This window comes from Brugia malayi, assembly GCF_000002995.4.
Source record: "Brugia malayi strain FR3 genome assembly, contig: Bm_010, whole genome shotgun sequence".
Classification (NCBI taxonomy): Eukaryota; Metazoa; Nematoda; class Chromadorea; order Rhabditida; family Onchocercidae; genus Brugia; species Brugia malayi.
Window position 1 is genome coordinate 54,014 of NW_025062287.1, and position 23,011 is coordinate 77,024.

A 23,011-nucleotide genomic window follows, 5' to 3' on the forward strand; every position below is an offset into this window, starting at 1 on the left:
TTATTCTTATAAATAAATTTGCATATGAATGTAGCAAATCGTTCATTTAAGCTTCCATTTTCGTTTTTCAAATCAGCCATTAATGTATTTTTCAATACAATTTGAATAATTGATAGTTCGAAAAATTATTTCACGCATTAACTGATAAGAGCAAAAAAATATTGTTTCATTTTTCTCTTCTAAACAACTAAAACCATTCAAAAATTTTTTTACTCTGAGAAATCAATTATAATTTCTAAGTTTGATTGATTATACCTATAATTTAGTATGTTTATGGCAAAATCAGAAAGAAAAAATATTTTCTTCTTTATTCTTTTAAAATAATTAGCACATTGGGAAATGAAGAAAAAATGTTATGATAGTACGGTGAGAATTAAATTTGAAATTCATATAGGAAATTAATAATTCATTGATCATTCTTAATCACTTCGTGTCAGTTTTTTCACGTGCCTGTCGTTCCTTACGTAATTCTTTGCGACTTTTTGGTGGTTCAGTTCGTAATGGGATTTGCTCAAATTTAGGTCGTCGTTTCAAATTTGATGCCGATTCTTGACTGCTACTTGTTCGAATTTCAGCTGATTCTAGTGTTGGAAAGCTTGTGATAGCGGCGCCTGATCTTTCCTGTTCACCACTACCACCACCAATAGCACCACCGCCAACAGTACCATCAATAGCACCATTACCAATAGTACTATCAGTAATGACACCATCTCTAATAGTATCACCATCGATAACACCACAATCAGTAGTATCAATTCCAGCCGCACCACCACCGATAGCACCAGCAGTATCATCGTTAGCAGCAGCATCAGAAGTAGTAATAGGAACATTTGAGTAGGTGAGTATCGGATCATTACGTGCTGTAATTACCATACAAATCGAATCATGAGAGCTTTTGGTGGTAATATAGAGAGAGTTTGGTGCTATTTTGGAGTGGAACCATTTCACTTGTTACATTTCCACTTTTAGACAAATGCTTTGATTGTTGAGTTAAAATTTCAAACAAAATTGTCATCCACTATCACTAATCTTTTCCTGGTTGGGTAAATTACGCTATTTTGATAACCTGTTCGATTACGAGAACTACCAGATCCTATTGGAAGCTGTTGAGCTGGACGCCAATTTTTGTCAACTGATACGGATGTTTCATTACTAATACTTCTGGTTGTTACAGATGATACCGAATCAAAAGGTGGAATGATATATGATCCAAGAGGTGATGATGCTAATCCTAATGTTCCTCTTAATGGATCTGGTGCAATTGCAGTTTCTGCACCAGACACCGTATAGATGGACGATGATAATGATTGATTGCGATTTTGTGGTGATGTCAAATGATCCTATAATTTAATTTTTAGGTAGCTATTTTGTTCTAAATTTTTAATGTTAACTTTTAATCATATACTTATAACATTGATTTTTTTTTTTTGTTTCGCAAACATACAAATTAAATGATTACAAATTTTTCTTTTCATAATGTGAAATTGATATATTTGTTTAAAAATCAAAAAATAAAAAAATGGAAACCACAAATTTGGCATAAATTGCATCCATTAAAAAGAGTTGCACAATTGGTCCAAATCTGGTACATCCAATGATTTCTTCATTATTTCTTGACGGCTAGAAAAATTAAAAAAGATTTTATCTTATCATGTATTAAATCCTTATTTTCTTTATCTTTAATAATTTATCTGCCATTTTTTAAATAATCCTTATAATTGAAGTTTTAAAAAAAAAAAAAAAATTAAATGAAGCAATAGGAGAGAAATAGATAACAAAATAACAAACGTTATCAGCCACATGAATAATTTCCTTGAAATTAACATTATCCAAAAGAGCTGGCGCATAACAAATATGTTCAGGATTATTTTGAAGCCAAAATATGATCGCTTCATAAATTTCTGATACCCATTCAGGTCCTTGTAATACTGGTGAAGAAATAAGCGCATAAAGCATTTCGAATGATAACTAAAAAAAGGGAAAGAGAGAGAGAGAAAGAGAAAGAAGAATATTAGTTCTTTTAAATTTAGGCAACTTTCCTAATTTTTTTTTCTTTAAATTGCTCTGAAATAATAATGAAAACAAACAAAAAAATATACAAAAGAAATTATTTCTTTTTTTTCCCTATACTTTTAAAAATTCTGGGTTTGCCAGAATATCATGAAATTTTATTGCTGCACCATCAACAACCATATTACGATACTGTGATTGTCTAAATGTAAGATAAAAATTAATGATAAGAAAAAAGTTATGATAAAATAATTTTTTTTATAGATAGTAATATTATAGTTTCATTTAAGATAATAACAAAATTTCGTTGAGCGATTAGATTTTTTCCTTTTTTATTATAAATTTTGGACTTTTTTTTATGCTAGAAGCTTTGAAACTATAAACAGGTAAACATTGATAAATACCTGATTATATGATTTAAAATGAAAAAATTAATTAAACAAACGGAGCTAGACAAGCAATAGCAGAGTAAAGTAATGAAATTGGTGGTGATGTATTTTCTAATATGCGTGCAGTCATTTCTTCACAAATTAATGATACCAATGAAGTTACCTGAAAACTTTTTTCTTTTTTTTGTGTCAAAATTTTTTTTAAATAAAAATTTAACTGCAAATACAATTATATCTACTAATCATAACTATAATTTTATTGGATAGAAAGATTTGCTTTCCATTTATTTTAATTATTAAAAAGAATATTTGTCTCTATTTAATCACTACAATTTTTTCTATATCATTTAAATATCTTTTGTTAAGGTATATTTTCAGAATTCAGACATTTTGTTCCATCTGTATTGGTTTTATCAATTCTTCGTTTAGCCTATTTAATTCATTTGACTTTGTCAACTGATTTCATTTTTTTTTTCTTTTTTAAAATAAAAGTGTTATTTTAATTCCTAAATTCTTTATTATTAAGTTAAGTTTAATGTATTTACTCGAAGATCATTAGCTGCTATTAGAACATTCTCCAATTCAGTTTCTAAAAATTTAATTTGTCCACTTTGAATGAAAGCTACCACGTTATAGAGACCGGCATTCGTAATATTTGGCATACCATATAAATGAACTGTGATTTCTTTACCGGATGAAAGTATTTCCGGTGTTGCCTAAATATAATCTTTCTAGGATAGTTACTCATATTACTTTTATAGTTATTTAAAATTTTAATTAGTTTATAAAATACTTTCATTACATAAATAATATTTGTGACAAGTATAAATGTATAAAATTCCTATATTAATGATAATTTACTCAGGTGCAACAGATCAATATATCAAAATATATCAAAAATCAAATTAGCTCATTTCTTTTTTATTTAAATTGTTTCATATTTCTGTTCTAATTTCATCACTTCATTTCTATCCTGAATACTATTTGATATTATGCAATACATAAAGTCTATTTGATATTTTAGGATGAATTTAGTGATATGATAAAAACTAGTTCTCATATATCAAAATGTTTGTGAAAATTTCTGCGAAACTTTTATGAAATGTTTTGAAAGAAAGATATTTGTGAAATATTTTTTTTTTTTTAAAAAAAAAACAGATTGAAATGATCAAATATTTAAACAATTACAAATTTGTACAACATATATTAATTAATTCAATTAAAATTTACTTGTGATGAAATAAGTTTGCGAAAAATATCAGAGAATGCAACAAGTAAGCATGCAGGTGCATTACATGAATATCCATTTTCAAGCACAATTTTTACTCGATTTTTGAAACCAATATTTGCTGACCACTTTAAATAAACTTCAGCTTCTAATCTATCAGTACGCAATTCATCCTTAAATGAAAAAAAAAAAAAAAAAAAAAAAATTGTTAAATATAGACACGAAAAACTTTGAAATTACTTAATTTAAATAAATTTTAAAACATCTTTTACGTTTCAACTTTTTTTTCATCAATTTCTTTTTTTTTTTTTAATCATAGTAATACATTGAAATTTTTCAATAGTTAATTTAATACAGATATAAAAATGCTCGCAAATAATAAAATAGAACTATCTTATAAAAAAAAATTTAGCATATTTAGTTTTTTGTTAAATAATTTATTAATTATTATGATATTAAACATAAAAAAAGAATGAATATGCAAACAATAATCTTTTTTATTTCAAAAATGAAATTTTTAATTTTTTAGTATTTCAAATATTCTTATCAATAACTGAATTAATTTTTTTTAATAGCCATAAATATGATTTTTTTAAAGAAATAATTTGAAAAAATTCTAAACACTGTTCATGTTTTTTCTTTCACTTTTTTTTTTTTTTTTTATGCTTAAATATAAATATGCCTTTTTTAATAATTAATTACGAAAATTAAATTAAATCAGACCTGCAAATAATATTTGCGAATATCTCCTGGTACAACCCATACAACATCCAACACTAGTCGCTGCTGTAACTGCGGCACTCCTTCCTGCGATCTGCCGTACCACATCTGATAGAAGCATGCAAATGATCCGTTGCAATAATTCAAATCAAATAAATTTGTTTTATTCTTATAAATAAATTTGCATATGAATGTAGCAAATCGTTCATTTAAGCTTCCATTTTCGTTTTTCAAATCAGCCATTAATGTATTTTTCAATACAATTTGAATAATTGATAGTTCGAAAAATTATTTCACGCATTAACTGATATTAATTTAAAATTAGCAAAAATAATTAATACAATTTGAATTATTGATAGTTATAAAAATTTTTTCAAGTATTTATTGATATTATTTAAAAACAAGCAAAATAATAAGTAAATATAAACAAAATTTCTTAATTTCCTAATATCCTTTTTTTGTCTTTTTTTTTTTTTTTTTAACATTTTGATGGAAATGACCAAACTGGATTTTACTTGGAATAACAGATAATTAGAAGAATTTAATTCTTTAAAAATTAGTTCTTTAAAAAAAAAAGTTTGATCCATCTTTTTCTTTATTAAAAAATAAAGAACAAGAAAATTGTTTTTACCATCTTTTGTTACAGACTTTTGAATATGTGTTGTATACTGTAAATTCATCTGTAAACAACGGTTACAATCTTGATCATTTTCGTCTTAAATGTGATGATTTATTTGAAATTTTGAATGCTGATTTATTGAAAGTAAATGATGAGGTATACTAATTGAATGTTACACATTTTAAATACATGAAAAGTATTTTGTGCTTATTGATAAAGTACGAATTTTTGCTAAATTTTTAAATTCTAATTTTTTTAAATAAGGAAAAAAATTACATTTCTATATTGTGTTAGATGGATGTTTGGATTCTTCTTCTTAAACGATGATGATTTGATAGATTGTAAAAAACGTATGCCATATTGTTGTCAACTATGTGTTATAATTTGTTAAATGATGAACAGGTTTAACAAAATTTTCTCTTATTTCTATATCAATTTAAATTGTGATTTTGATTTTATATATTTTTTCATGCAATAATTACTGTTTGCGAAGAAATCTTCTACAATTTTCATTTCATTCCATCATAAGCTATAATTAATTATAATTAAAATGATTAAATGAGAGCTTTAATGATTGATGTAAGTATTTCTGCACTGTAGCAAAATTTAATTCAAGTTCTAATTAAATACAGCGATGAGTTTAAGAAATAAAATTTTATGGTTTTCTAAATTTTTCATAAAAATTCTGTTCTTTAACAAGGCATTATTGATATGAAATATTTGTAAATGTATATTTATTAAATGTATCACTAATATCTAACAAAATTCATCCAAAATATTCCATTAATTTATGAATATAAACTTAAAAAAAGAAACAAATTTTAATTGAACATTTACTTCAGCATTCAATATAAATATATTACCAATATTAAAAAATATTGATTAAAAGACAATTTAATATTAAATATTAAAAAGGACAAATATTGAATATTAAGAAAAAGAGGCAATAAAAGATAAAGAAAAATTTGTTAATATTAAATTAATAATCAGAAAAAAAGAGGGAGATAAAGAAAACCATTGTGGGAAATTTTCAGGAGGATGAAATTAAAAAAGATCTTACACGTTTTAAATAAACATTATCGATGATCAAAAAAATATGATTTGGTCAATGAATAGGGAAACGAGAATTCCACGTCACTTATTATTAGCAATTGGAGGATGGAGAAAAAAAGGCCAACAAATGTCGCAGAATTATTAAATAATAAATGGCAACGTGCAAAGACATTTGAAGATAAATGTCAAATAGCTTATTATGAATGTATCGTTATCAATAATGTAAAATTTTACTATTAAATATTTAATATTTATTTGGTTATTTTGTTCAATAGAAGAAAGCATTATTTAAATAATCTTTTTTTTTTTTTTTTAAACAGAGAAAAGAAATATTTATTGAAGAAAATAATTCCATTAAGATTTTTTTTTCTGATAAAATTCTATTTTTATTAAGTATGTTTTATCATTTGTATATATTCAAATAATATGGAATTTGTTTATTATTTAAATTTATAAATTTTAAAATGTTAACTTTAGAAATTATATGTTATTGGTTGTTTTGAAGGAAAACAATATTTTAATATCAAACGTGTTGTTATAATAGTGAAACAAAACAATGATCTTAATTAGCTCCAATAAATTATCCAAGGTAAACTTTTTAGTATGTAATTCTTATAATATGAAAGATATTTGTAAAAATTCAAATAAACATTTACCGAATGCAATTTGCATTTGCCATATTGTTTGACCCACGTGAAATACGCCACTACTTTTACAGTATATTTGTTTGTTATTTAGGTGAAACAAATAATTACTTACCATTGCAACTAGATAAGAAAAAGTCCAAAATGGATAAAATGGATTTTATAATTATCTTTCGTTCCTCACACAACAAAACCCTTTGTTAGCAAACCCTTCGTTAGCAACCCTTTGTTAGCAAAACCTTTTATTAGCAATCTTTGTTTCACATCAGTTAAATATCCTCTGCCGGATATCTGGTCAGCTCAGTTCTGCATATAAACCATCGTCCTCCATACGGTGGTTCATTCTGCATTTTGGGATGATTTTGATATCATTTTAATGTTTTATAATTATATCTTTCGTTACGCGTTCGTTAATCGGTGTAGCATCCGTACGATATGTATAAAGCGCTATTATTTGCTTCATGTTAAATAAAGGTTTAATTACCCAAGTTTGAGGTTTCACGACAGCACCATTGCCAATAGTACTACCAGTAATGACACCATCTCTTATTCAGATGGATGATGATGGTGATAACGATGATTGTGGCTTTCTATGCAGGTAGCTTAAGTTTAATTTCGAAAATTGGAAGAAATTGCTAGCAGAAATAAATATGAAAAATAATAAAAAATAAAATAAAATAAAACGAACTAATCATTTCATCACTTAGCATTAGTATACGCAACAATTGAAAGCTAAAATGATAGCTTGCAATGATTACTTTTGGCGAAATAAAATTTGATGACGAAAAAAAAAAGAAAGCATTAATTAATTTGTTGATAAAGTGATGTCAGATTTCATTTTGAAATTGCCAGAATTTGAAACAAAATGTTAAAATATTCAAATTGATAGTTATTTCGACATGTACACATGTACATTTGGCTTGACTTATTAGTTATTGATTTTAACAACAAATTTCAACTTAAATTTTCTTTTTTTGAAAATTTAAAATTTTTTAGTCATAAAGTAATATTATTGAATTATTTTTACTTTGGTATTATTTTTGCTGTAATTGAAATTACAAATATTATGATTTGTTCTCTAATCTAGCTTATTAGAAATCATTATTAATTTAAATGAGAATTTTAATTTGGATCTTACGTTTGGATATTACGATGCTTATAATTGTATGAGACGCTAAACTAAAGTTTAGCAATTTAAGCAGCGTGAAATTCATCATTATATGATATGTGAATACGTTTTTTTTCTTTGTTTTGATAAGAGCAAAAAAATATTGTTTCATTTTTCTCTTCTAAACAACTAAAACCATTCAAAAATTTTTTACTCTGAGAAATCAATTATAATTTCTAAGTTTGATTGATTATACCTATAATTTAGTATGTTTATGGCAAAATCAGAAAGAAAAATATTTTCTTTTTATTCCTTTTAAAATTATAATTAGCACATTGGGAAATGAAGAAAAAATGTTATGATAGTACGGTGAGAATTAAATTTGAAATTCATATAGGAAATTAATAATTCATTGATCATTCTTAATCACTTCGTGTCAGTTTTTTCACGTGCCTGTCGTTCCTTACGTAATTCTTTGCGACTTTTTGGTGGTTCAGTTCGTAATGGGATTTGCTCAAATTTAGGTCGTCGTTTCAAATTTGATGCCGATTCTTGACTGCTACTTGTTCGAATTTCAGCTGATTCTAGTGTTGGAAAGCTTGTGATAGCGGCGCCTGATCTTTCCTGTTCACCACTACCACCACCAATAGCACCACCGCCACAGTACCATCAATAGCACCATTACCAATAGTACTATCAGTAATGACACCATCTCTAATAGTATCACCATCGATAACACCACAATCAGTAGTATCAATTCCAGCCGCACCACCACCGATAGCACCAGCAGTATCATCGTTAGCAGCAGCATCAGAAGTAGTAATAGGAACATTTGAGTAGGTGAGTATCGGATCATTACGTGCTGTAATTACCATACAAATCGAATCATGAGAGCTTTTTGGTGGTAATATAGAGAGAGTTTGGTGCTATTTTGGAGTGGAACCATTTCACTTGTTACATTTCCACTTTTAGACAAATGCTTTGATTGTTGAGTTAAAATTTCAAACCAAAATTGTCATCCACTATCACTAATCTTTTCCTGGGTTGGGTAAATTACGCTATTTTGATAACCTGTTCGATTACGAGAACTACCAGATCCTATTGGAAGCTGTTGAGCTGGACGCCAATTTTTGTCAACTGATACGGATGTTTCATTACTAATACTTCTGGTTGTTACAGATGATACCGAATCAAAAGGTGGAATGATATATGATCCAAGAGGTGATGATGCTAATCCTAATGTTCCTCTTAATGGATCTGGTGCAATTGCAGTTTCTGCACCAGACACCGTATAGATGGACGATGATAATGATTGATTGCGATTTTGTGGTGATGTCAAATGATCCTATAATTTAATTTTTAGGTAGCTATTTTGTTCTAAATTTTTAATGTTAACTTTTAATCATATACTTATAACATTGATTTTTTTTTTTTGTTTCGCAAACATACAAATTTAAATGATTACAAATTTTTCTTTTCATAATGTGAAATTGATATATTTGTTTAAAAAATCAAAAAATAAAAAAAATGGAAACCACAAATTTGGCATAAATTGCATCCATTAAAAAGAGTTGCACAATTGGTCCCAAATCTGGTACATCCAATGATTTCTTCATTATTTCTTGACGCTAGAAAAATTAAAAAAGAATTTTATCTTATCATGTATTAAATCCTTATTTTCTTTATCTTTAATAATTTATCTGCCATTTTTTAAATAATCCTTATAATTGGAAGTTTTAAAAAAAAAAAAAAAATTAAATGAAGCAAATAGGAGAGAAATAGATAACAAAATAACAAACGTTATCAGCCACATGAATAATTTCCTTGAAATTAACATTATCCAAAAGAGCTGGCGCATAACAAATATGTTCAGGATTATTTTGAAGCCAAAATATGATCGCTTCATAAATTTCTGATACCCATTCAGGTCCTTGTAATACTGGTGAAGAAATAAGCGCATAAAGCATTTCGAATGATAACTAAAAAAAGGGAAAGAGAGAGAGAGAAAGAGAAAGAAGAATATTAGTTCTTTTAAATTTAGGCAACTTTCCTAATTTTTTTTCTTTAAATTGCTCTGAAATAATAATGAAAACAAACAAAAAAATATACAAAAGAAATTATTTCTTTTTTTTCCTATACTTTTAAAAATTCTGGGTTTGCCAGAATATCATGAAATTTTATTGCTGCACCATCAACAACCATATTACGATACTGTGATTGTCTAAATGTAAGATAAAAATTAATGATAAGAAAAAAGTTATGATAAAATAATTTTTTTTATAGATAGTAATATTATAGTTTCATTTAAGATAATAACAAAATTTCGTTGAGCGATTAGATTTTTTCCTTTTTTATTATAAATTTTGGACTTTTTTTTATGCTAGAAGCTTTGAAACTATAAACAGGTAAACATTGATAAATACCTGATTATATGATTTAAAATGAAAAAATTAATTAAACAAACGGAGCTAGACAAGCAATAGCAGAGTAAAGTAATGAAATTGGTGGTGATGTATTTTCTAATATGCGTGCAGTCATTTCTTCACAAATTAATGATACCAATGAAGTTACCTGAAAACTTTTTTCTTTTTTTTGTGTCAAAATTTTTTTAAATAAAAATTTAACTGCAAATACAATTATATCTGCTAATCATAACTATAATTTTATTGGATAGAAAGATTTGCTTTCCATTTATTTTAATTATTAAAAAGAATATTTGTCTCTATTTAATCACTACAATTTTTTTCTATATCATTTAAATATCTTTTGTTAAGGTATATTTTCAGAATTCAGACATTTTGTTCCATCTGTATTGGTTTTATCAATTCTTCGTTTAGCCTATTTAATTCATTTGACTTTGTCAACTGATTTCATTTTTTTTTTTTTTTTTAAAATAAAAGTGTTATTTTAATTCCTAAATTCTTTATTATTAAGTTAAGTTTAATGTATTTACTCGAAGATCATTAGCTGCTATTAGAACATTCTCCAATTCAGTTTCTAAAAATTTAATTTGTCCACTTTGAATGAAAGCTACCACGTTATAGAGACGGCATTCGTAATATTTGGCATACCATATAAATGAACTGTGATTTCTTTACCGGATGAAAGTATTTCCGGTGTTGCCTAAATATAATCTTTCTAGGATAGTTACTCATATTACTTTTATAGTTATTTAAAATTTTAATTAGTTTATAAAATACTTTCATTACATAAATAATATTTGTGACAAGTATAAATGTATAAAATTCCTATATTAATGATAATTTACTCAGGTGCAACAGATCAATATATCAAAAATATATCAAAAATCAAATTAGCTCATTTCTTTTTTTTATTTAAATTGTTTCATATTTCTATATATCAAAAATCAAATTAGCTCATTTCTTTTTTATTTAAATTGTTTCATATTTCTGTTCTAATTTCATCACTTCATTTCTATCCTGAATACTATTTGATATTATGCAATACATAAAGTCTATTTGATATTTTAGGATGAATTTAGTGATATGATAAAAACTAGTTCTCATATATCAAAATGTTTGTGAAAATTTCTGCGAAACTTTTATGAAATGTTTTGAAAGAAAGATATTTGTGAAATATTTTTTTTTTTTTAAAAAAAAAAACAGATTGAAATGATCAAATATTTAAACAATTACAAATTTGTACAACATATATTAATTAATTCAATTAAAATTTACTTGTGATGAAATAAGTTTGCGAAAAATATCAGAGAATGCAACAAGTAAGCATGCAGGTGCATTACATGAATATCCATTTTCAAGCACAATTTTTACTCGATTTTTGAAACCAATATTTGCTGACCACTTTAAATAAACTTCAGCTTCTAATCTATCAGTACGCAATTCATCCTTAAATGAAAAAAAAAAAAAAAAAAAAAAAATTGTTAAATATAGACACGAAAAACTTTGAAATTACTTAATTTCAAATAAATTTTTAAAACATCTTTTACGTTTCAACTTTTTTTTCATCAATTTCTTTTTTTTTTTTTTAATCATAGTAATACATTGAAATTTTTCAATAGTTAATTTAATACAGATATAAAAATGCTCGCAAATAATAAAATAGAACTATCTTATAAAAAAAAAATTTAGCATATTTAGTTTTTTGTTAAATAATTTATTAATTATTATGATATTAAACATAAAAAAAAGAATGAATATGCAAACAATAATCTTTTTTATTTCAAAAATGAAATTTTTAATTTTTTAGTATTTCAAATATTCTTATCAATAACTGAATTAATTTTTTTTAATAGCCATAAATATGATTTTTTTAAAGAAATAATTTGAAAAAATTCTAAACACTGTTCATGTTTTTTCTTTCACTTTTTTTTTTTTTTTTTTTATGCTTAAATATAAATATGCCTTTTTTTAATAATTAATTACGAAAATTAAATTAAATCAGACCTGCAAATAATATTTGCGAATATCTCCTGGTACAACCCATACAACATCCAACACTAGTCGCTGCTGTAACTGCGGCACTCCTTCCTGCGATCTGCCGTACCACATCTGATAGAAGCATGCAAATGATCCGTTGCAATAATTCAAATCAAATAAATTTGTTTTATTCTTATAAATAAATTTGCATATGAATGTAGCAAATCGTTCATTTAAGCTTCCATTTTCGTTTTTCAAATCAGCCATTAATGTATTTTTCAATACAATTTGAATAATTGATAGTTCGAAAAATTATTTCACGCATTAACTGATATTAATTTAAAATTAGCAAAAATAATTAATACAATTTGAATTATTGATAGTTATAAAAATTTTTTCAAGTATTTATTGATATTATTTAAAAACAAGCAAAATAATAAGTAAATATAAACAAAATAAGCAAAGCATTATTCTTCTTCAAGGATAATTATTAAAAAATCATTTTAGATGAAATGAAATAAATTTTGCAATTTTAAATTTAATTGAAATTTTCAATTTCAAGCTTTTTTTGGATATTACAACTAACAGATAATCATAAAGCATTTTAACAACATTTTTGGTATTTCGATCTTATTTTTATTTTCATTTTAAATTATTGCAGTTAATTTCGTAGAGAAATACTGCTATTAAAATTTCATCCTTTTTCGAATGAAACTAATTAATTTAATAAAAATAAATTAATTCAAGGCTTTTTCAAAAGAAAAAAGAAGGAAAATCAAATAATTTTACGGAAAAAAAAGATTTACTTATTCCATCTTTTCTTACTGTTTTTTGTAAATAATGAAAATACAATTTTATAACCTTATGAAGATTTTCATTCATCAATTAACAAAATTTTTTTTTCCTCTAAACATAAATTTTAAAAAATAGTAAATAGTATGTAATAAATAAAAAAAATATAAATGTATTTAAATTTCTGGATGATTATTAATTTCTTAATTAATCGTTTTCTAACACTAATTATTCCAATATTATTCATCTGAAATTAACAATAGCCAATATAAGCAACCTTAATATGCATATCATAGCAATTATTTTGATTTTGAGCAATTTGACGTAACGCTTCCATAATCTGATAATTTTCAAGTATAAAAAAATAATTGATTTGCTTTTCGATCAACAATTCAATAGCATCTAGTGTTCGTTCTATCAAGTCATGCTCAGCATGCATATTGAGCACGTGTGGTACTATACTAAGCACGTTGCTTGCACATAGCCAACGTGATCGATTTTCACTGGCACCAGTTAACGCATTTATAACTGTCCAACCTATTTCCTAAAATATGCTGCAAATTAGTAGTGAACTTTTATGAAATTACAATTTGAAACGATTTAAAAAAACCTTGCGAATGCGATGATCATCGTTATAGAATGTGCCAATAAGTATTTCAACGATATCATTCGTTTCAAACAGTAAATCAATTTGTCGCTGTGAACCAGCCGCTATATTACTAAGAATCCACATTATTTCATGTTTTTGATTAATTGGCATCATAGGTCCAAATAATTCCATCTACAAAATAATTACATTACTTAATATGACAAGCAAATTTATATTTGTATTGTTAAGATATGATTTTTACGTGCAAAAGTACTCGTCAAATGATGCATTGATATCTCATTTGCTTATCATTAAAATGAAGTAGACTAAACTCATCGATTAGCTGTCAGAAATCTACTAATGACTTCCCTTTCAATTGGCACTGATAATAGTTGCTAAGCTTAATCCATTATTAATTAAGACAGGTGTGGGAGTAGTTAAACTAATGAAATAGGTAATTTAATTCATGTAAACCTTAATTAAATTATCGTATCAGATACAGCATGAAAATTGTTTAAGATAAGAACTTTTTTGATCATTTGAAAATCAAATGAGATTAACTAAGATCGTTGATCAATAATGAGTTGCTTGAAACTGATGCAATGAATTGAAATGTAAAGTGATGAGGTACCATGCGCGGTAATAAGCCAGCATTGAGAACTGCTTGAGTTTGTGCATCATTTCCCGCCACCAAATTCCCGAGTGCTCTCAGTGCTGCACGCATTGTACGCTTTTCAGCTAGCAGTTCGATCAGTCTTTCCAACAAAGCTGGCGTTTGCAATACTGCATCAATCTGATTTTGTTGTCAGTAAGCAAACATTCTAACAAATCATTTTACTACAAAAAAAAAAAAAAAAAAAAAAAGAAAAAATAATCATTAAATTGATCATTCTTCATAAATAACACGGTTACTTCATCTCATACCTAAAAAATTTATTAAATAATTTCAAGTTGTACCTGCCCACCACCAACATGATCAACAGCAATATCGCCCAAATTGCGTCCATTTTTATTTTAGAATCTTCCAAATACAGCACTGGACGAAGACCAGTTAATGCTGCTCGAACAAACTAAAAATAAAATATTTAATTATTTTCTTATTATCTATTTTATTATAATAAATAATTTCATTTTAAAAACTTGAATAGGAAAATGTAAAGAATGAAATATACATTTTATTTTATGGCTTATAAATATTATTAAACTAACCATAATATCAAGTGTTCGAATACCACCACGAATTATCTGTGATAAAGCCCAGATAAGATTTCGTATCCATTTTGAACGGATGAACATTGGACTAATAAGAACATCGATCATAAGTGGTAGTGCAGCACTACTTTGTACCTGTATCGCCACTACTAATAGGTATGAATAAAAATGAAAGTATATAAATATAGTAATAAGAAAATAAATGTTGTTTATGAATTCGCAAGTTATCATATCGTTGCTATTATTGTCATTGTTGCTGCTGAAGTATTACCATTTCTTGACATGTAGGACAATCCAACGCAATATTACCAAGAGCCCAGAAAACCTGATCTCGAGTTTCACCATCTGTTTCTGCGGCACATTCGACCAATGCTTCTAGATCATCCTTAAAAATAACTTATCTCACCAAGAAATATTATTAAATAGTTTAAAAAAATAAATTTTTGATTATTAATAATGAAATATACATTATAGAAGATATATTCATATATAAACTTACGTATTGAATTATTTTATAGCATATTTCATGCGGTGAACAGGCGCAATTAGTAAGTGCCCAAGCAGCATTTCTTTGAATATAAGCAAAATTCACTCGCAAATAACGAATGAGACTTTTAATCTGAAAAACCATTTAAACTACATTTCCAATTAACCAATACAAAATTTTTTAGATTAATTAGAAAGCTGCAAATGTTGATAATTATGAAAAAAAAAAAAAAAAAATGAAAAAATGCTTTAAAAATTGTAAAAACAGTGAAATTTATCCATTTTGGACTTTTTCTTATCTAGTTGCAATGGTAAGTAATTATTTGTTTCACCTAAATAACAAACAAATATACTGTAAAAGTAGTGGCGTATTTCACGTGGGTCAAACAATATGGCAAATGCAAATTGCATTCGGTAAATGTTTATTTGAATTTTTACAAATATCTTTCATATTATAAGAATTACATACTAAAAAGTTTACCTTGGATAATTTATTGGAGCTAATTAAGATCATTGTTTTGTTTCACTATTATAACAACACGTTTGATATTAAAATATTGTTTTCCTTCAAAACAACCAATAACATATAATTTCTAAAGTTAACATTTTAAAATTTATAAATTTAAATAATAAACAAATTCCATATTATTTGAATATATACAAATGATAAAACATACTTAATAAAAATAGAATTTTATCAGAAAAAAAAAATCTTAATGGAATTATTTTCTTCAATAAATATTTCTTTTCTCTGTTTAAAAAAAAAAAAAAAAAAGATTATTTAAATAATGCTTTCTTCTATTGAACAAAATAACCAAATAAATATTAAATATTTAATAGTAAAATTTTTACATTATTGATAACGATACATTCATAATAAGCTATTTGACATTTATCTTCAAATGTCTTTGCACGTTGCCATTTATTATTTAATAATTCTGCGACATTTGTTGGCCTTTTTTTCTCCCATCCTCCAATTGCTAATAATAAGTGACGTGGAATTCTCGTTTCCCTATTCATTGACCAAATCATATTTTTTTGATCATCGATAATGTTTATTTTAAAACGTGTAAGATCTTTTTTAATTTCATCCTCCTGAAAATTTCCCACAATGGTTTTCTTTATCTCCTCTTTTTTTTCTGATTATTAATTTAATATTAACAAATTTTTCTTTATCTTTTATTGCCTCTTTTTCTTAATATTCAATATTTGTCCTTTTTAATATTTAATATTAAATTGTCTTTTTAATCAATATTTTTTAATATTGGTAATATATTTATATTGAATGCTGAAGTAAATGTTCAATTAAAATTTGTTTCTTTTTTTAAGTTTATATTCATAAATTAATGGAATATTTTGGATGAATTTTGTTAGATATTAGTGATACATTTAATAAATATACATTTACAAATATTTCATATCAATAATGCCTTGTTAAAGAACAGAAATTTTTATGAAAAATTTAGAAAACCATAAAATTTTATTTCTTAAACTCATCGCTGTATTTAATTAGAACTTGAATTAAATTTTGCTACAGTGCAGAAATACTTACATCAATCATTAAAGCTCTCATTTAATCATTTTAATTATAATTAATTATAGCTTATGATGGAATGAAATGAAAATTGTAGAAGATTTCTTCGCAAACAGTAATTATTGCATGAAAAAATATATAAAATCAAAATCACAATTTAAATTGATATAGAAATAAGAGAAAATTTTGTTAAACCTGTTCATCATTTAACAAATTATAACACATAGTTGACAACAATATGGCATACGTTTTTTACAATCTATCAAAATCCATCGTTTAAGAAGAAGAATCCAAACATCCATCTAACACAATATAGAAATGTAATTTTTTTCCTTATTTAAAAAAATTAGAATTTAAAAATTTAGCAAAAATTCGTACTTTATCAATAAGCACAAAATACTTTTCATGTATTTAAAATGTGTAACATTCAATTAGTATACCTCATCATTTACTTTCAATAAATCAGCATTCAAAATTTCAAATAAATCATCACATTTAAGACGAAAATGATCAAGATTGTAACCGTTGTTTACAGATGAATTTACAGTATACAACACATATTCAAAAGTCTGTAACAAAAGATGGTAAAAACAATTTTCTTGTTCTTTATTTTTTAATAAAGAAAAAGATGGATCAATTCTGTTTGTTTTTTTGTTCCTCTTTTTTTTCAAAAATCTTCTTTCTAAATAAGACAAAAAATTATGTTTAAACTTTTTTTTTTTAAAGAACTAATTTTTAAAGAATTAAATTCTTCTAATTATCTGTTATTCCAAGTAAAATCCAGTTTGGTCATTTCCATCAAAATGTTAAAAAAAAAAAAAAAAAAGACAAAAAAAAGGATATTAGGAAATTAAGAAATTTTGTTTATATTTACTTATTATTTTGCTTGTTTTTAAATAATATCAATAAATACTTGAAAAAATTTTTATAACTATCAATAATTCAAATTGTATTAATTATTTTTGCTAATTTTAAATTAATATCAGTTAATGCGTGAAATAATTTTTCGAACTATCAATTATTCAAATTGTATTGAAAAATACATTAATGGCTGATTTGAAAAACGAAAATGGAAGCTTAAATGAACGATTTGCTACATTCATATGCAAATTTATTTATAAGAATAAAACAAATTTATTTGATTTGAATTATTGCAACGGATCATTTGCATGCTTCTATCAGATGTGGTACGGCAGATCGCAGGAAGGAGTGCCGCAGTTACAGCAGCGACTAGTGTTGGATGTTGTATGGGTTGTACCAGGAGATATTCGCAAATATTATTTGCAGGTCTGATTTAATTTAATTTTCGTAATTAATTATTAAAAAAAGGCATATTTATATTTAAGCATAAAAAAAAAAAAAAAAAAAAGTGAAAGAAAAAACATGAACAGTGTTTAGAATTTTTTCAAATTATTTCTTTAAAAAAATCATATTTATGGCTATTAAAAAAAATTAATTCAGTTATTGATAAGAATATTTGAAATACTAAAAAATTAAAAATTTCATTTTTGAAATAAAAAAGATTATTGTTTGCATATTCATTCTTTTTTTTATGTTTAATATCATAATAATTAATAAATTATTTAACAAAAAACTAAATATGCTAAATTTTTTTTTTATAAGATAGTTCTATTTTATTATTTGCGAGCATTTTTATATCTGTATTAAATTAACTATTGAAAAATTTCAATGTATTACTATGATTAAAAAAAAAAAAAAGAAATTGATGAAAAAAAAGTTGAAACGTAAAAGATGTTTTAAAAATTTATTTGAAATTAAGTAATTTCAAAGTTTTTCGTGTCTATATTTAACAATTTTTTTTTTTTTTTTTTTTTTTCATTTAAGGATGAATTGCGTACTGATAGATTAGAAGCTGAAGTTTATTTAAAGTGGTCAGCAAATATTGGTTTCAAAAATCGAGTAAAAATTGTGCTTGAAAATGGATATTCATGTAATGCACCTGCATGCTTACTTGTTGCATTCTCTGATATTTTTCGCAAACTTATTTCATCACAAGTAAATTTTAATTGAATTAATTAATATATGTTGTACAAAATTTGTAATTGTTTAAATATTTGATCATTTCAATCTGTTTTTTTTTTTAAAAAAAAAAAAAATATTTCACAAATATCTTTCTTTCAAAACATTTCATAAAAGTTTCGCAGAAATTTTCACAAACATTTTGATATATGAGAACTAGTTTTTATCATATCACTAAATTCATCCTAAAATATCAAATAGACTTTATGTATTGCATAATATCAAATAGTATTCAGGATAGAAATGAAGTGATGAAATTAGAACAGAAATATGAAACAATTTAAATAAAAAAGAAATGAGCTAATTTGATTTTTGATATATAGAAATATGAAACAATTTAAATAAAAAAAAAGAAATGAGCTAATTTGATTTTTGATATATTTTTGATATATTGATCTGTTGCACCTGAGTAAATTATCATTAATATAGGAATTTTATACATTTATACTTGTCACAAATATTATTTATGTAATGAAAGTATTTTATAAACTAATTAAAATTTTAAATAACTATAAAAGTAATATGAGTAACTATCCTAGAAAGATTATATTTAGGCAACACCGGAAATACTTTCATCCGGTAAAGAAATCACAGTTCATTTATATGGTATGCCAAATATTACGAATGCCGGTCTCTATAACGTGGTAGCTTTCATTCAAAGTGGACAAATTAAATTTTTAGAAACTGAATTGGAGAATGTTCTAATAGCAGCTAATGATCTTCGAGTAAATACATTAAACTTAACTTAATAATAAAGAATTTAGGAATTAAAATAACACTTTTATTTTAAAAAAGAAAAAAAAAAATGAAATCAGTTGACAAAGTCAAATGAATTAAATAGGCTAAACGAAGAATTGATAAAACCAATACAGATGGAACAAAATGTCTGAATTCTGAAAATATACCTTAACAAAAGATATTTAAATGATATAGAAAAAAATTGTAGTGATTAAATAGAGACAAATATTCTTTTTAATAATTAAAATAAATGGAAAGCAAATCTTTCTATCCAATAAAATTATAGTTATGATTAGTAGATATAATTGTATTTGCAGTTAAATTTTTATTTAAAAAAAATTTTGACACAAAAAAAAAGAAAAAAGTTTTCAGGTAACTTCATTGGTATCATTAATTTGTGAAGAAATGACTGCACGCATATTAGAAAATACATCACCACCAATTTCATTACTTTACTCTGCTATTGCTTGTCTAGCTCCGTTTGTTTAATTAATTTTTTCATTTTAAATCATATAATCAGGTATTTATCAATGTTTACCTGTTTATAGTTTCAAAGCTTCTAGCATAAAAAAAAGTCCAAAATTTATAATAAAAAAGGAAAAAATCTAATCGCTCAACGAAATTTTGTTATTATCTTAAATGAAACTATAATATTACTATCTATAAAAAAAATTATTTTATCATAACTTTTTTCTTATCATTAATTTTTATCTTACATTTAGACAATCACAGTATCGTAATATGGTTGTTGATGGTGCAGCAATAAAATTTCATGATATTCTGGCAAACCCAGAATTTTTAAAAGTATAGGAAAAAAAAAGAAATAATTTCTTTTGTATATTTTTTTGTTTGTTTTCATTATTATTTCAGAGCAATTTAAAGAAAAAAAAATTAGGAAAGTTGCCTAAATTTAAAAGAACTAATATTCTTCTTTCTCTTTCTCTCTCTCTCTTTCCCTTTTTTTAGTTATCATTCGAAATGCTTTATGCGCTTATTTCTTCACCAGTATTACAAGGACCTGAATGGGTATCAGAAATTTATGAAGCGATCATATTTTGGCTTCAAAATAATCCTGAACATATTTGTTATGCGCCAGCTCTTTTGGATAATGTTAATTTCAAGGAAATTATTCATGTGGCTGATAACGTTTGTTATTTTGTTATCTATTTCTCTCCTATTTGCTTCATTTAATTTTTTTTTTTTTTTTTAAAACTTCCAATTATAAGGATTATTTAAAAAATGGCAGATAAATTATTAAAGATAAAGAAAATAAGGATTTAATACATGATAAGATAAAATTCTTTTTTAATTTTTCTAGCGTCAAGAAATAATGAAGAAATCATTGGATGTACCAGATTTGGGACCAATTGTGCAACTCTTTTTAATGGATGCAATTTATGCCAAATTTGTGGTTTCCATTTTTTTTATTTTTTGATTTTTTAAACAAATATATCAATTTCACATTATGAAAAGAAAAATTTGTAATCATTTAAATTTGTATGTTTGCGAAACAAAAAAAAAAAAATCAATGTTATAAGTATATGATTAAAAGTTAACATTAAAAATTTAGAACAAAATAGCTACCTAAAAATTAAATTATAGGATCATTTGACATCACCACAAAATCGCAATCAATCATTATCATCGTCCATCTATACGGTGTCTGGTGCAGAAACTGCAATTGCACCAGATCCATTAAGAGGAACATTAGGATTAGCATCATCACCTCTTGGATCATATATCATTCCACCTTTTGATTCGGTATCATCTGTAACAACCAGAAGTATTAGTAATGAAACATCCGTATCAGTTGACAAAAATTGGCGTCCAGCTCAACAGCTTCCAATAGGATCTGGTAGTTCTCGTAATCGAACAGGTTATCAAAATAGCGTAATTTACCCAACCCAGGAAAAGATTAGTGATAGTGGATGACAATTTTGGTTTGAAATTTTAACTCAACAATCAAAGCATTTGTCTAAAAGTGGAAATGTAACAAGTGAAATGGTTCCACTCCAAAATAGCACCAAACTCTCTCTATATTACCACCAAAAAGCTCTCATGATTCGATTTGTATGGTAATTACAGCACGTAATGATCCGATACTCACCTACTCAAATGTTCCTATTACTACTTCTGATGCTGCTGCTAACGATGATACTGCTGGTGCTATCGGTGGTGGTGCGGCTGGAATTGATACTACTGATTGTGGTGTTATCGATGGTGATACTATTAGAGATGGTGTCATTACTGATAGTACTATTGGTAATGGTGCTATTGATGGTACTGTTGGCGGTGGTGCTATTGGTGGTGGTAGTGGTGAACAGGAAAGATCAGGCGCCGCTATCACAAGCTTTCCAACACTAGAATCAGCTGAAATTCGAACAAGTAGCAGTCAAGAATCGGCATCAAATTTGAAACGACGACCTAAATTTGAGCAAATCCCATTACGAACTGAACCACCAAAAAGTCGCAAAGAATTACGTAAGGAACGACAGGCACGTGAAAAAACTGACACGAAGTGATTAAGAATGATCAATGAATTATTAATTTCCTATATGAATTTCAAATTTAATTCTCACCGTACTATCATAACATTTTTTCTTCATTTCCCAATGTGCTAATTATAATTTTAAAAGGAATAAAAAAGAAAATATTTTTTCTTTCTGATTTTGTCGTGAAAGGTTTATCTGGTTGATATTCGAATAGTTGCAATACAGTAGGAAGATTAATAAACCTTTATTTTTTGAAAACGTGGTATGAATAAACCAAGGAATAAAAAAGAGAGAAAATTTATAATAAAGAAGAAGACCGAAGAAATTGCGTTTGGTTAACAGAGTAGTAGTCGTCCATAATGACAATGATGACAGTGAAGATTGTTTTGTTTATTAGAATTGAATTTATATGAGTGAGGATTGGACGTGTTATCGGTTTGTTTATTAGAATTGAATTTATATGAGTGAGGATTGGACGTGTTATCGGTTTGTTTATTAGAATTGAATTTATATGAGTGAGGATTGGACGTGTTATCGGTTTGTTTATTAGAATTGAATTTATATGAGTGAGGATTGGACGTGTTATCGGAGCAATTGTATGAAGAATTGGAAGTGTTTACAACGAAGAAATTAAAAATACATGTGTGAATACCGTAGGATTGTTTACAATTTAAAAAAGAGAGATGATTTATGATACTATGAAATTGGTTAGAAGTTTTCGCGAAATTATAATTCGCGACACTCCCGAAGGGGGAGAGAAATTGTTTTAAGATGTAATTTTGAGAGAGTGATTTTGAGGTATATAGCTAAATGTACGGAGTTTAATAGGTGGGATTTCTTCTTTAGTTATGAATTGAGTATGTGGTGATTCTGTAGGGAGAGTAATAATGGTAGCTTGATTTGAATTTCGTTTTGAAGTATTACAAAGGAGGGCTTGAACTAATTTAAATTTACACT

General features: G+C 25.6%; 3 protein-coding genes across 3 annotated transcripts; 1 reads left to right on the top strand and 2 right to left on the bottom strand.

Moving 5' to 3' along the window:
- Positions 1–423: 423 nt before the first annotated feature.
- Positions 424–4,455, bottom strand: Bm17112 (Uncharacterized protein; the record flags this gene model as incomplete). Its single annotated transcript, XM_043082805.1, has 9 exons — positions 424–860; positions 1,067–1,340; positions 1,528–1,620; positions 1,789–1,968; positions 2,131–2,212; positions 2,456–2,562; positions 2,945–3,115; positions 3,630–3,800; positions 4,351–4,455. The coding sequence occupies 9 exons, from the start codon at positions 4,453–4,455 to the stop codon at positions 424–426; spliced, it is 1,620 nt and encodes a 539-aa protein (XP_042938739.1).
- Positions 4,456–8,197: 3,742 nt separating this feature from the next.
- On the bottom strand, positions 8,198–15,764 carry Bm10292 (Uncharacterized protein; the record flags this gene model as incomplete). The annotated part of the gene is made up of 17 exons (XM_043082806.1): positions 8,198–8,355; positions 8,439–8,633; positions 8,843–9,116; positions 9,307–9,399; positions 9,571–9,750; positions 9,911–9,992; positions 10,236–10,342; positions 11,470–11,640; positions 12,199–12,303; positions 13,241–13,507; positions 13,574–13,744; positions 14,184–14,345; positions 14,518–14,622; positions 14,762–14,899; positions 15,036–15,149; positions 15,264–15,383; positions 15,732–15,764. 17 exons carry the CDS (start codon positions 15,762–15,764, stop codon positions 8,198–8,200), a joined length of 2,475 nt encoding a protein of 824 aa, XP_042938740.1.
- Positions 15,765–17,966: 2,202 nt separating this feature from the next.
- Bm10291 (merozoite surface protein 2, putative) lies at positions 17,967–22,084 on the top strand (the record flags this gene model as incomplete). Its single annotated transcript, XM_001894067.1, has 9 exons — positions 17,967–18,071; positions 18,630–18,800; positions 19,379–19,549; positions 19,935–20,041; positions 20,285–20,366; positions 20,529–20,708; positions 20,881–20,973; positions 21,165–21,438; positions 21,648–22,084. 9 exons carry the CDS (start codon positions 17,967–17,969, stop codon positions 22,082–22,084), a joined length of 1,620 nt encoding a protein of 539 aa, XP_001894102.1.
- Positions 22,085–23,011: the final 927 nt, after the last annotated feature.